Source organism: Ipomoea triloba, chromosome 6, assembly GCF_003576645.1.
Source record: "Ipomoea triloba cultivar NCNSP0323 chromosome 6, ASM357664v1".
Classification (NCBI taxonomy): Eukaryota; Viridiplantae; Streptophyta; class Magnoliopsida; order Solanales; family Convolvulaceae; genus Ipomoea; species Ipomoea triloba.
Genome location: NC_044921.1, coordinates 24591637 through 24605474, shown reverse-complemented (window position 1 = coordinate 24605474; position 13838 = coordinate 24591637). Strand labels below are relative to the sequence as shown.

The following is a 13838-nucleotide window of genomic DNA, read 5'->3' as shown; positions in this document are numbered from 1 at the left end:
AAAAAAAAAAAAAAAAAAAAAAAAAAAAAAAAAAAAACTAATATGTCGATCTCACGTTTGCATTCTCCAAAAGAGTACCTAAAAAATGAAACTTGTCTCTAGTGGTACGATAGAATTGAGTTTAAGCTTCTTGTGCACACAAAATATATTTTGGTGTGAAATTCAGAGTTAAGTAGACTTATTTTTTTTTTCTTTATACGTTTTGAAGGTATTAATAAGATTTTAGATATAATTTGAGAAAATTGAAAACTTAGGGTTATCAAAAAAATGAGACTAAGAAGAAAGTTGTTACGCACCGACAGTATGATCAAACGCATCAAGGTTGAGGGCTCAGATTCTGATATTGAATATTGATATGTCAAAATCATATATGAACCCCACCTTAATCTCTTTTTTCTCTTTGTGAAGTCCAGCCTAGCCTTGCTTCATGCAAGCTATTGACATTGTCTTCATGTAATCATTATAAACTTATATATCACTATCTATCTAATCTCTGTTAAGTATAACGGTTGAATTATAACCATGTAAAATATAAATTAAAATTTGAATTTTAAAATTTAAGTATATTATAATCATGTAAAATACGTAATTCAAATTTCAAAATTTTTGTCAATACATTGGTATATCTATCCATTTCACTAAATATGACAAATTTAGTCAAGTTTAGGTCAAATTCCATATGAGTAATAACTCATACTTAATTGATTAAAAAAAAAAAAGTGACTTGGGGTTCTTACCCTTGAGCCAAGTAGCCAACAACTTTTGGTTAAAGTTAGGGGTGTTATAATTAAGCACTCGCTTAACAACAATGATTAAAAGAATCAGTATAAAAGAAGGTAGGAATGGACAATAAAAGGTATATTCTCGATTTATTTTACTCGTCATAAAAAATAGAATGCAAGTGTTTACAAGTATTACAAAGCTAAGTAGACAATGTAATAGTGAAAAAATTCAACCATCATCTCAAGCCTTCACTCAGTTGGCCTATTTATACATATTGGTGGTTGATGTCCTTCTTTTCGTGGCCAATCGGATGGAGTACTAAATTGTAACTTTCTACCCCTTTTGCGCCACAACTCTATAAGTCATACATCCACTCCGAGACTGTGCTATCAAATTAAAACATAGTTCAATCATGTCCCTAGTTAAGTTTCCCTTGTCTTCTTCTTCCTTAGATAGGGCTTCTCTATCTAGACTAGGCAAAATCATCTCTCCTTATGCCTAACAATAGATTTCTAGAGCGGACCATTTCTCATAATCCTAAAATACTTTTTTTATCTTATCATGTGTGGCGTGATAACGAAAATAAAAACATCTTAAGTAATAAAGCAACAGTGGCTCGGTGAGCATGGTACATTAACCATGTTTGATTCGATGAAAAATATTTTTCAAGAAAGTCAATCTCAAAAATATTATTTTCTCTTACAATTTTAATGGATTGAAATTAATGTTTTTAATTTGTTTTCACCAATCAAAGAAGGAATGATATGATCATCAAAATTGTGTTCTGTCACGCACAATCAGTAAGATTACACGCGAAGATTATGACATAATTACAGAAATTTTCACTACTAATTAACTGTCCCATCCCCAAGGACCTTGTGGTCCAGTGGTATCAAACAATTCCCTTTATACGGGAGGTGGTAGGTTCGATCCTCAATAGAGTCAATACTGATTCTTGTGCTTCAATTGGTTGAGAAAGTAACTAAAAAAAAGAAATCATCGTATATATACAACGTATTTATTGGGAATCCTTTTTTATTGGATAAAATTTTCATGATTGGCAGATTGGGGATTAGAAAGATTCAACAGCAAGGACATGTATATCACTATTCACTAATCACTGTACTTGTCATCGCTAATCATGATTTAATTAAGTTGATTCATAAAAAAAAATATAATCCTTCTCGTCTTTTCAATTAAAGAGTAACTACCCGATGATGTATAATGTGCATTGAGTAAATTTCGTCTTGTAACTTCAGTAAAAAATCACAAGAAAGTAACTCAACTTAGGTTATCCATAGATCATAACTGACGAATTTTAATCAATAAGACCAATACCAACCACTCAAACTAAGAATCAAATTGAACTTGAAATTTTGTGATTACTAAACTAACCGTCTGACCAATTTGATTACAATTGCCACACTTTTATTCTTTATGTTGACGACATTGAAATACTTTTTATTTGATAATGCAAATTCTCCATATCAATTACGGAGTACATAATAGTATAGTTTGCAGCATTAAGATGCAAAACTATATAATATTATTAAAGGTATGACATGGATTCATCAACCAATTCAACTAAGAATAACTCCAAGAAAGGTAACATATCTTATAATAGAATTATAATTCTTTTTATCTTATAGGTAGGCCCCACGATCTTTGGACACTCTTGCTGAAGTATGTGTAGAAGCGTTACTCCTTTGCTCATTTTTATTAATTTTAATAAAGCTTCTAGGTCACTACTAGGTTGTTACTTCGGTGGTTGGACTAGGTTATTCTTCACCTTCAATTCCGTGTTCAAACTCAATGCGACCCATTTATGAATTTGGGAAAACATTTTTTTCATTTCTCAACAAATTAAATTGTCTTAGAGATAATCAAGTAATTTTTCGGTGGGGAATAAATATCAAATATGTCACTGAACTACATACAAAACTGTAATTAGATGAATTCAAAAAAAAATTACAATTAAACCTTAAACAACACAAATTCATACAATTTAATCTAAAATGACCTATTTACCTAAAAGTGGTTGACATGGCCGGACCTTCATCTCCATGGCCAACCTTCATCTCCAAGTTACATTTTAGAAGAAAGCTCGCAACTACTACTCGAAGGTGTGCTGCTATTAGTAATGTTTGCCTTATGAGCTTAACTTATGATCTTAGCCGATAAAAAAATGCAATGATAAATTAATCTAAGTTGTCCATAGTTGACTGATACCAATCAAGAATGCAACCAAATACACTCTTATATTTCCTTGTCATTACCACGCTTTAATTAAATCACATAACTTGTCCTTTTTATACAACCCTAAATTTCACGTCTTTCTCACACCTAACCATCAAAACCGTACAAATACAACGTTAGACCTTCCAAAAAGACAATTTAACGGCACTTAATCTTCATATTCACACGTAAATAATTGAAGAAAATTGTTAATTAATTAATTAATAGATGTCCTTTTCAAGAGTGAGTCTCAAGTCTTGGTTTTCAAATTACCGGTGTGGCATGCAACGACGTAACCCCTGGACTGGTCTGGTGCAATACAACCTGATGACACCTGTACTTAATTGGCCATATACTTGACTTGCATCTTGACCACCAATCCGAAATCCCAAACTCGAGCCTATCTTACAAGATGAACTCTAATATATGTTTATTTTTTAATAAACAATAAATTTATTTAACAATTTATATATATTTATAAAATTTATTGTAAATTCATTATATTTGTTACAGGTTTAATATTTTTAGTATACTATAAGTTTATTATTTAACGATCGTTACAATGGATTTGGGGTCCACAATATGGCATGACCACACGACCGAAGACCCAAAACCTAGGACCAATTCAAAGACCGAACATTTCTGGAGAAACTGCCAGAAGAGTTATCTCAAACCCAGAATGTGCATACATTCATATATTGCCTCGTATGGCTAAACTCAACTTTTAGCAGTGGAGAGTTAATATATGGTGGTGGTTGTTAGACTCATTACTGTTTGCATGCTCAATTTCCTCAACTGGAAATATAATCATCGTTCCCAAATTTTGGTTAAAATAACTCTTGACTACCCTTCAAATTTATCGAACTAAAAGATAACTTTCTTTAATTTGAACATAGCTCGATTGGTCGCCGCATAATGCATTAATATGATTTTGATCTAGAAAAATATAGAATTGATTATGTTGTGAGCACTAGTTTACCCTAAATTATCGTATACTGTTTTGTGTTGTCGCAATTATGATTGTGGTCTTTTTTTTTTATGGGTAAGTGGGAACCCTCAAAGTTGGGCTAAGTGTAACTCTAAATTATTATCGTATACTGTTTTGTGTCGTCGCAATTATGATTATGGTCTTTTTTTTTTGTTTTTTTTTTCATGGGTAAGTGGGAACCCTCAAAGTTGGGCCAGGTGTAACCCTAAATTATCGTATACTGTTTTGTGTGTGTGTGCACACGCACACACATAAATGTATAATTCATGTATCAAAATAGACTTTTAATTAAAAGAGAGCACGTGTGAAAGGTTATGGAGTTTAACTATCGTCGGTGGTAGGATTACATTGACATGTAATATATAAAGAAAAATTATATTAGCGGGATTTCTTCAACACCTTTATTAAATTTTAAAAATCTACAGATCGGTAATTAATTTAGTAAATATAGAGTATTTGCACATTTAATTCGGCACAATTAATCTATTTACGTTCTTATTTTTATTTTTATAATTTAATAAAAGTGTGACACAATATGACATTATACAAAAATCCAGTAGTGAGTGTTGAGTACGAAATCAATGTAATCTAGATTGAGAGATTGACCATTGATGAATCGTTGATAGATGTTGGCCTGCTGTGAATAACGCCAAATAGAAAATATATGCATAACAAAACAAACCCTTTATTATTATTTTAAAAAAAAACTTTTTTTTTTAGTGCTACTGACTCTGTTATAAACTAATAAATACAAATTTTACTTATTACGTGTATATTTTACCTATCAAATTTTCGTGTCAATTAACCACAATTTAATCGCGATAATCTATAACTCTTATTCTAAAAATTTGATATAAATGTTAATAGCGAAATATGCCTCGCAATTTGTAAATTGTATAAATACGGAGTATTTGTGAGTGCGTTTTGAGTAAATTTAGCAAATTGCCCGCATGAGTAGCGTAATTAATTTCTAGGTGTGTAAGTGATAGATTATGGGTAAAGATTCATAATCAAGTCTGGACAACCATAGTGCGTGAGTTACACCGAATAAACCGTTAAATCATTGTAATTTATCATTCCACTATCTTATTAGGTCAAAGCGTGAGAGTTATGAGAACGAAAACACTTCACATATATACACGAACAAGTAAATTTTACAAATCACACGGAAAAGTTAAACCACATTAAAAAAAATCTAAATTTTTAATTGCAGTGTGATTGGGCGAAGGCAATAATTTCCTTTACAACTTTATTAACGGTTCAACCCTATAAAATAAAAAATAATAATAATAAATTTCTAAAAATTTTAAAAATATATAAAATATTCCTGAAAACAAGAAAAGAATCTCTTTACGGCCATATAGCCTCTGGTCTTTTCTTCTTCTTTCTTTTTATTAATAATTATAATAAAAAATAAAATAAAACAAATTGCAGGAACCTATCGGAAGCTAAAGACGATGGGTTTTGTCGTCCTCCTCCTTCAACATTCTTTCCGTGTGTGATTGTAAAGAACAATAAAGGCATGCGTGTTTAACCCCTCTCTTTTATTACCGTATTAATATAATTAATAGTTTTAATGGCATTCCCATTCCCATAATCTCTCAAAAAGAAAATGCCATTGATTTTATTATCGTAATTTTAATTAATTACACACGGAAGGGGGAGGGGATTAGGGTTCATCATCTTTATTACCGTATATCTGTAATCTGTAATTCTGTATGTATATTTATATTGTAACAAAAAAATAGGTTGAAATTTCCTACTTTAATATTATATTTTCTTGTGTTTCAAGACTGTAAATTCTTTTCTGGGTCAGAAAGATTGGGTCTTTTTATAAAAAAAGAAGAAAATAGAATTTTTCATGAAAAAGAAGAAATAAGTAAGCTAGCTGTATAAAGATTTGATTTTTGTGTTCTTTTTATTATTATGTATATCAGATTATCAGTATATGCTCCTTCTTTTTTTTTTTTTTTGTTTATAATCTGATTTTATTACAATCAAAGGCGTGTTGAGCTGTTACCATTATATATAGTCTTTTTTAATCTCTCTCTCTTACCCAACATCTCTTTCTAACATACCCACCCCCCCTCTCTGCCTCTGTATCTCACTAGTCACTACCCATTGTGTGTTGTGTGTATGAGAGCCTTTGCAAGCTGTAATTTGAGTTCTCTCCTTCATTCTTTTGTACTGTGACCCCCACCCCCACTTTGCCCACCCACCATCTATTAAGCTGCTCTTTGTATTCAAGAATTAGAGAGAGAGAAGAGAGAGAGAGAGAGAGAGAGAGAGAGTTTTGGATATGGAGTTGGAATAGTGTGGTTTGGGTAGTGTTTTTTTCTGGTTTATCTTTCTGGGTGTGGCGCATTGTGTTGATTTTTGAGGTGAAAAGTGAGGGTTAAGCAAGAAAGTTTCAATCTTGGAAGGATTTAGGTGGAGATAGTGTGGAATGGCTCCTTCTTTTGGTTGGTGGGCTAAGGAGAGCCATAGAGGCACCCCTGTGGTGGTGAAAATGGAGAATCCGAACAACTGGTCAATGGTGGAGCTGGAAGGGCCGGCGGAGGAAGATTTTCTCTACCCCGCCGCCGCCGCCGCAGGCGGCGGCGGCGGCGGCGATATCTCAATGCCCACCAACTACCGCCGCGAGAAAGTAAGAAACAAGAACGCCAAGCAGCTAACTTGGGTGCTCCTTCTCAAGGCGCATAAGGCCGCCGGCTGTTTGACCTCCATTGGGTCCGCATTGCTCAGCCTCGGCTCCGCCGTGCGCCGCCGCGTGGCTGCCGGGAGAACCGACACCAACGCCTCGGAGAACCCGGCCGTGAACTCCCGGTTCTTTACCTGTATAAAGGTTTTCCTTTGGCTCTCTGTGCTCATGCTAGGGTTTGAGGTTGCTGCTTATTACAAAGGCTGGCACTTTACTGCCTCAGATCTTCAATTAGAGTACCTTTATGCTTTGACTGATCCTTTAGCTGTGAAGGGTGTGTTTGATTGGCTATATTCTAAGTGGGTTTTGGTTAGAGTGGACTATCTTGCTCCCCCTCTCCAATTCTTGGCCAATGTCTGCATTATCCTCTTCATAATCCAGAGTTTAGACAAGCTAATCCTATGCTTAGGTTGTTTCTGGATCCGGTTAAGGAGGATCAAACCAGTTGCCAGTGAAACAATAGATCTGGAATCTGGTGAGGAAGGTGGTGGTTACTTCCCCATGGTTCTTGTTCAGATCCCCATGTGCAATGAAAGAGAGGTATGCCCTTAAATTCACAACCTTGAAGTCTTGAACCTTTCCTTTTCTTTGGTTTTTTGTTTGAAAGTTTTGAACTTTTTAGGAATTTGATGTTCTGTTGGTGGCTGTTTAACCTGTTTTGGTATTTTGGTCTGATTTGGTTATTGCTGGCATTACTGTTACCAGGTTTATCAGCAATCTATAGCTGCTGTTTGTAGCTTAGACTGGCCGAAATCGAAGATTTTGATTCAAATTCTTGATGATTCTGATGATCCCATTACTCGGTCTTTAATCAAAGAGGAGGTGCAGAAATGGCAGAAGGAAGGTGTCAACATTTTGTACAGGCATAGGGTGATTAGGGATGGGTATAAAGCTGGGAATCTTAAGTCTGCCATGAATTGCAGCTACGTTAAAGACTATGAATTTGTTGCCATATTTGATGCCGATTTTCAGCCTATGCCTGATTTCCTTAAAAGAACAGTTCCCTATTTCAAGGTATTCGTTTATGTTTACCTCATTCGTTTGACTTTCAGACTTTCCCGAAATTCAATTAGTTGTCTAAGCATGACGGTTTTGTTGTTTTCTTTGTTTGAGGAACTTGTGCATTATGTTATCCATGTTGCGGAGCTTGTAATTTCATCTGACCGAGTATGAGTTGTGTGCTTGATTAAATTTCTATGTTCTTCGGTTTGAATTGTAGGATAATGAGAAACTAGGGTTGGTTCAGGCGAGATGGTCCTTTGTGAACCAGGATGAGAATCTGCTAACGAGATTGCAGCTTATTAACTTGGCGTTTCATTTTGAAGTGGAGCAGCAAGTAAACGGGATTTTTCTAAACTTCTTTGGGTTTAACGGGACTGCTGGGGTTTGGAGAATAAAAGCGTTGGAGGAGTCTGGTGGATGGTTGGAAAGGACAACCGTTGAGGATATGGATATCGCTGTCCGGGCACACCTCCATGGATGGAAGTTCGTATTTCTTAATGACGTTGAGGTATTTCACTACTAGGCCTAGGCGGCGTTTTATTTTCAGTTACTTTTTGTTAACGAACTGCCTCTGAGCCAAAGAGAATTTCTTCGATTTTCAGTGCGAATGTGAGTTGCCCGAATCTTACGAAGCGTACAGGAAGCAACAACATCGATGGCATTCTGGACCGATGCAATTGTTCCGACTCTGTTTGCCCGACATTATTAAAGCAAAGGTATGTCTCGTATGTAAGCATTCCCGTTGTCTTGTATTTGCGTTTTTTTAAAAGTATGTGGACGCAATTGCTGACCTTGTTCTATGGTAAAATTGGTCGATGCAGATCAGCGTTTGGAAGAAATTCAATTTAATTTTTCTCTTCTTCCTTCTGAGGAAATTGATTCTACCGTTTTATTCTTTCACTCTCTTCTGTATTATTCTTCCCATGACAATGTTTGTTCCCGAGGCTTCACTACCGTCGTGGATTGTCTGTTATATACCTGCCACCGTGTCGCTTCTCAACATACTTCCTGCCCCGAAATCGTTCCCCTTCATCATACCCTATCTTTTATTCGAAAACACAATGTCAGTAACCAAGTTCAACGCCATGATATCGGGACTCTTCCAACTCGGAAGTGCATACGAGTGGGTTGTAACTAAAAAACTCGGGCGCTCCTCTGAGGGCGATCTTGCCTCCTTGGTTGACGAAAAGCCTAAACAGCTACGAGGTGCATCGGTGCCAGATTTGGATGAATTGCGGGAGGAAATTAAACAGAAGGAAAAGAAAGATGCTCCGAAGAAGAAGCATAACCGTATATACACAAAAGAACTCGCCCTCGCCTTCCTTCTTTTGACAGCTTCAGTGAGGAGCCTCCTTTCGGCTCAGGGCATCCACTTCTACTTCTTGCTATTTCAAGGAATATCGTTCCTTCTCGTCGGGCTGGACTTGATAGGCGAGCAGGTCAACTAAACAACGGAGATGGGTAGGTAGGTAGGGTTCATAGAGAGATGGTTTGCGTGAATAATAGACAAGCCGGGGACTATCTGCTGAAACCGAAGAGGTACATACAGAAGAGCTTCGGGGAAGTGGAGAATGGATACCTCTCCTCCACCGCCTTGAAGTCTAAACCGCGTTTCAGCTCAAAAGAGAACATTGCAACCGATGATGGTAGAGATTACTGAATGGTATTGTTCGTTACTATATTCCATGCCCCGTTTTCCATCCTGTAAGTTATCTCTTTTGGATTCTTTCGTTTTTTTCCTTGGTACATTCTTTTGTAAGAAGAATTTGTCAGTTGAAACATCAAACAACATTAGATATTGTCACAGTTGATATAAAGGAGCAGAAAAAATCTTTCCCATAAAATTTGCTTGCAGACTTTTTTATTTTTATTTTTATGGTTCAATAGTGCCCTCCCAGGACAAAGACTGCAGTTTTGTTCATATGTGTTCTGAAGCACATTCATATTCTTTTTAGGCTTTCTTCATATAATCATATCTAGTTTAGCTGCTACTTGGAGCCTTTTGGTTCTTCCCAAATGCCACAATTCTGTTGGCTGTTAATTCAAATCCTTGTCAAAGATCACCTGATTACACTATATTTAATCTAAGGCATGTACGGACAGTTCAGTTGATTTTTAGGTAATAAATTGTGGATAAGAACACAAAATCGAGTCTTAATAGCTCAACTTTTTTTTTTTCCCGAATAAACCTCTGTATATTGTTGGATGAGATTAATCCAGCTGAACAATCTTTTTCTTGAATATATGTAAAATGAAACTAATTCAGTTAATTTCATCTGAACACTCTTTTTTCTCGAATATATGTAAAATGAAACTAATTCAGTCAAACCCTCTATCGAGTGTACTTAAAAGAATGAAAGTTTGTATTAACATCTTATATCTGCATTGTGTAAAATAAGATTAATTCAATCAAGTTTTGTTTCTCGTGAGTGTACCTAAAGGAATGGAAGTAATAAAGGGGCTGTGGTCCTAAGACCAAATGGGTTAATAAATAGGATGGGGGAAGAGAATTTGAGAAAGGTATAGACATTGCATGTGACATTTGTCCTCAAGGTGTTTTCTTTACAAAGTTGCCAACACAAGAACATGACCCTACTCAACCACAACAGACATCCTTCATCAACAACTTGTAGCTCCAATACAACATTCTTGATTCCTCCTAATAAAGCCTTTGATTTGAACATCGCGAATAAAACAATATTAGGCAAACCTTATTACACGAGACTTGAAAAATAACTCTACTACTCGATTAAAGACTGAAAGTACTATTTTTTCCCTACAACTTCAAAAACACGAGAAAGAGAAATGTATGTGAATTAATAGCGTTTGGTGGCATAACCTACTCGACATGCATGAGAGCTAGTGAACTACCATGGAGTACTGTTTTTTTTTTTTAATAATAAATAAATGCTACAACGATTATTATTAATTAATAGGAATACTTTAAATAATTGTTAAAATGGGTTGGTCGGGTGGACCCCCGGTCTTTATGTATAACATAACATGCTGCCGACTTAGTTGTTGCATACATAACAAGCTCCCATGATGTCCGTGACTGCAGACGCAAACAACTTTATTTACGTGCCAAAATATTTAATGGTGTAACCAGCACTGACAATTTATATAGTGGACCAGGATACACGGTGCATTGTGGACCCTGGTCTAATATACAAAATTTGACTTCATACAGTATAGAATTCATATTCATAATGCACTGTGGACAAGATATAACAATTATGAGCATTTAAGAATACCATTATTCAGGTCAATTCGATCCAAGTTGGTTAGACGGTTGACGTGATAACCACAAGATTACAAGTTTTATTCCTAACAGAAAAGTGGTGTTTACCCGGTGCATACCTTTGGGCACTGGCTATGTGTTTTCTCGTCACTCCAAAAAAAATAATGTAATTTGGCATTAAATTAGTCAAAAACTCAAAGGTGAAACGAAACATGCATCTGTTCTTAACAGAAACCTTGGATCATGCAGTTTTGGTTTCAACACTAGACATTATATGTACGCATGACCATGTTAAACATTAAACGTTATTCTTCTGCTAAAATGCGAAGAACAAAAGATTAAGGAGCTAAACAGACCTATACAACTCTGAACATTTATCTGTAGTTGCTACTTTTCTTGTCTGAAACAGATTCTGCAGTCAAGCTGTGTCTGAATCTTTGTTTGAGGGAAAGCATTAATGGAGGAATGAAGAACTTAACGCCGCTCGCTCCAGTTTTTACTTCCCTGCTAAACAAGATAAACTACATTTCAGACTTGGCAAGAACACAGAAAAATGCAGAGGATATGATGAGGTGATACAGAATATATATATTATTGCTGATGAAATTAACTGTGGAGTCTTACTGTTTGGATCCATTATACTCATAGAGGAGCTAGAATCTAATGTCGTCGGGAGAATACTGTGAAGATCGATGCTCGATACGTTCTGGAAATGTATCTAGTCTCGTCAAAATAGTTTGCAATTCAACCAGAATATATAATGAGATGCAAGAATGATTTACCTGAGGCGAGGGGCAAATTGGCGGGATGGTATTTGGGATGTTAGCGAAATCTCCCTGTAGAAATCCGGGGAATGTTTGGGAGGAGCTAATGCCATGGATGAATTCACGACGGGGCACATTACTACCTTGTGTGGCAAAAATCTGCATCAGAAAGAATAGTTGACAGGTTTCAGGTTTATATATCCTGGCTAATAGTTGCAGACTTGCAGATATGATCCTTATCTGTTGCTCTTCACTTACCTCTTTGGTCATTGCTTGTTGAATCTCAAGGTTAATCTCTGGATTCACAGTTGCCAATTTCATCGACAGAAACTGAAACGTTAAGGTCTCGTAAATGGTGGAACAATTTACTTTAGTTTTGATGAAATGATGAATATAAATCAGCAAGAACTAGCTAGGATTATGCCAAAATTATGGAGAGAGAGATGATTTTTGCTGTAAAACGTACCTCGACTTGTTGTTGGAGTGACTTTACATAGTTAATAATTTCATCAAGCATCACAGCTTTCCCAGTGATCTGCAATTAAAAAAAAAACCATGAAAATATCAGCAGATATTATAGGACTAAGGAATGAAGCAAGATCAGAAGCAAATACTACCTTGTTGCAGCCCGGGACAAGTTCTTGAAGCAATCTCATCCTCTCACTGATCCTTTCTCTTCTCACCTGCCAACCAATCAAAAGTTCAAAACTCTTTTCATAGTTTATGCATTCTGTTGAAGAAGTCGAGTTTTCTTATTATAACATATTGATCTGGTGTGATCAAAGAAACGAAGAGGGAGGGCGATCGAGAGTTATGTACCCTTTCTGCAAGGCTGTGACTGTTTGTAGCCTGGCCTCTTTTAGCTCTCACATGAACATAATTTTCGTTATGAGGTTTCCCATTGCTGGAGCCATCATTCTTTACTTGTTTCCCTGCTAACTTGGCCATCAAACTGGGGTTATTTTCTGGTTTTTGTTTCTTTTCGTCTTCTTGTTTCAAACATTCTGAATTATCTAGTGCTGTGTTCTTTAGCAGTCCCCCTTCAACATTCTACAAGTTTCAAAGAATTCACAAACTAACATCTCATGGCACTAATTCACATGTTATGATAGCAAAAGTTTATTATACCTTATGGGATGGAGAATGAGGCTCTGATGATTTCCTCTTTCTCACCTCTTCCAAATTCCAGCAATCCTCTTGAGAATTTTGAATGGCAGCCACATAATTTGGATGAAAATCTGAGGCGCCGAAAGAACTGATCATCTCTGAGAAACCTTCATTCTCAAAAGCTGTAATCTTTGGCAGCATATCAGCCAGATATGAATTTGATGGATAGTGAAGAAGGTGGGAATTTCTGTTTATTGGCTGATCATCATCAAGCAAAACTGGGTAATGTAAACTTTGATCCATTGACACAAGAGGATCCCAATCAGAGCCACATTGAAACAAGTGGAGTCCCATTTCACCATTATCCTCAGTGCCCATTTTTGCAGAAACACCCCAAAAGTTGATCACCTTCAAAAGGCAAAACCAAATTCACAGTGATCCCTGAGGACCAAGATTTGATTGTTACTATTTACAAGAATCAATTATGTAAGGAAAGGTAAAGTTGGCTTGACCAGAAACAGCTGGTGATATCTTGGAGGACTCAACAAGGAACAAAAAAATATGGCAGCTTTATAGGACTCAGAGGGGACATCACATTGGGGTTAAAGCAAGGAAAAGACTCCCTAGATTCGAGATTGATCTCTTGTGTTCAGAGTCAATGACAAGGACTGATTGGGAGGCTGCTTAAGTTACTCGTGATTTAACTCCCCCTGTGACTCTTGGACAAGGGTTCTGGGGGCTTAAGATTAGTCTAGCGTAAACTGAATCAAGAAAAGGCTACCCCTTTCAGACATTCTAGAAATGGGTAGCCATAAATGTCCAAAAGCACCAAACTCTAACTAATATAGTGAGAAGCAGATAAGGAGCAGGGCCTGGGAACAGTTTCTAAAATAAGGTGTTTGTTACATCTCTCTGTGCAGGCATCAGATGCTTGGTTAAACAAAAAGGACCAAATTCACTAACAATTGGGTACTTGCAGAAACAGCAAAGAAAGACATCAAAAAGGCAGTACAACGTAAGTGATAACATTATAAAGAATGAAAGACTGTCCCCTCTTTTACCTGCCCAAGCTACCTG

General features: G+C 36.1%; 2 protein-coding genes across 5 annotated transcripts; one reads left to right on the top strand and one right to left on the bottom strand.

Annotated features, from left to right (window-relative positions):
* Positions 1-6007: 6007 nt before the first annotated feature.
* LOC116022669 (probable xyloglucan glycosyltransferase 12) lies at positions 6008-9493 on the top strand. Its single transcript, XM_031263470.1, has 5 exons — positions 6008-7187; positions 7353-7661; positions 7867-8157; positions 8252-8365; positions 8471-9493. Exons 1-5 carry the CDS (start codon positions 6393-6395, stop codon positions 9095-9097), a joined length of 2136 nt encoding a protein of 711 aa, XP_031119330.1. The 5' UTR covers positions 6008-6392; the 3' UTR covers positions 9098-9493.
* A 1536-nt stretch (positions 9494-11029) lies between these two features.
* Positions 11030-13527, bottom strand: LOC116023063 (transcription factor bHLH74-like). Of its 4 annotated transcripts, none has more exons than XM_031264020.1 (8): positions 12783-13526; positions 12474-12704; positions 12272-12337; positions 12121-12189; positions 11913-11984; positions 11673-11813; positions 11515-11596; positions 11030-11397 (listed from the first exon to the last, which is right to left on the bottom strand). In XM_031264020.1, exons 1-8 carry the CDS (start codon positions 13137-13139, stop codon positions 11387-11389), a joined length of 1029 nt encoding a protein of 342 aa, XP_031119880.1. In that variant the 5' UTR covers positions 13140-13526; the 3' UTR covers positions 11030-11386. The 4 variants fall into 4 exon arrangements, with proteins under 4 accessions (XP_031119880.1, XP_031119881.1, XP_031119882.1 ...); XM_031264021.1 differs by having other exon boundaries at positions 11030-11394; XM_031264022.1 differs by lacking the exon at positions 11515-11596 and having other exon boundaries at positions 12783-13527.
* Positions 13528-13838: the final 311 nt, after the last annotated feature.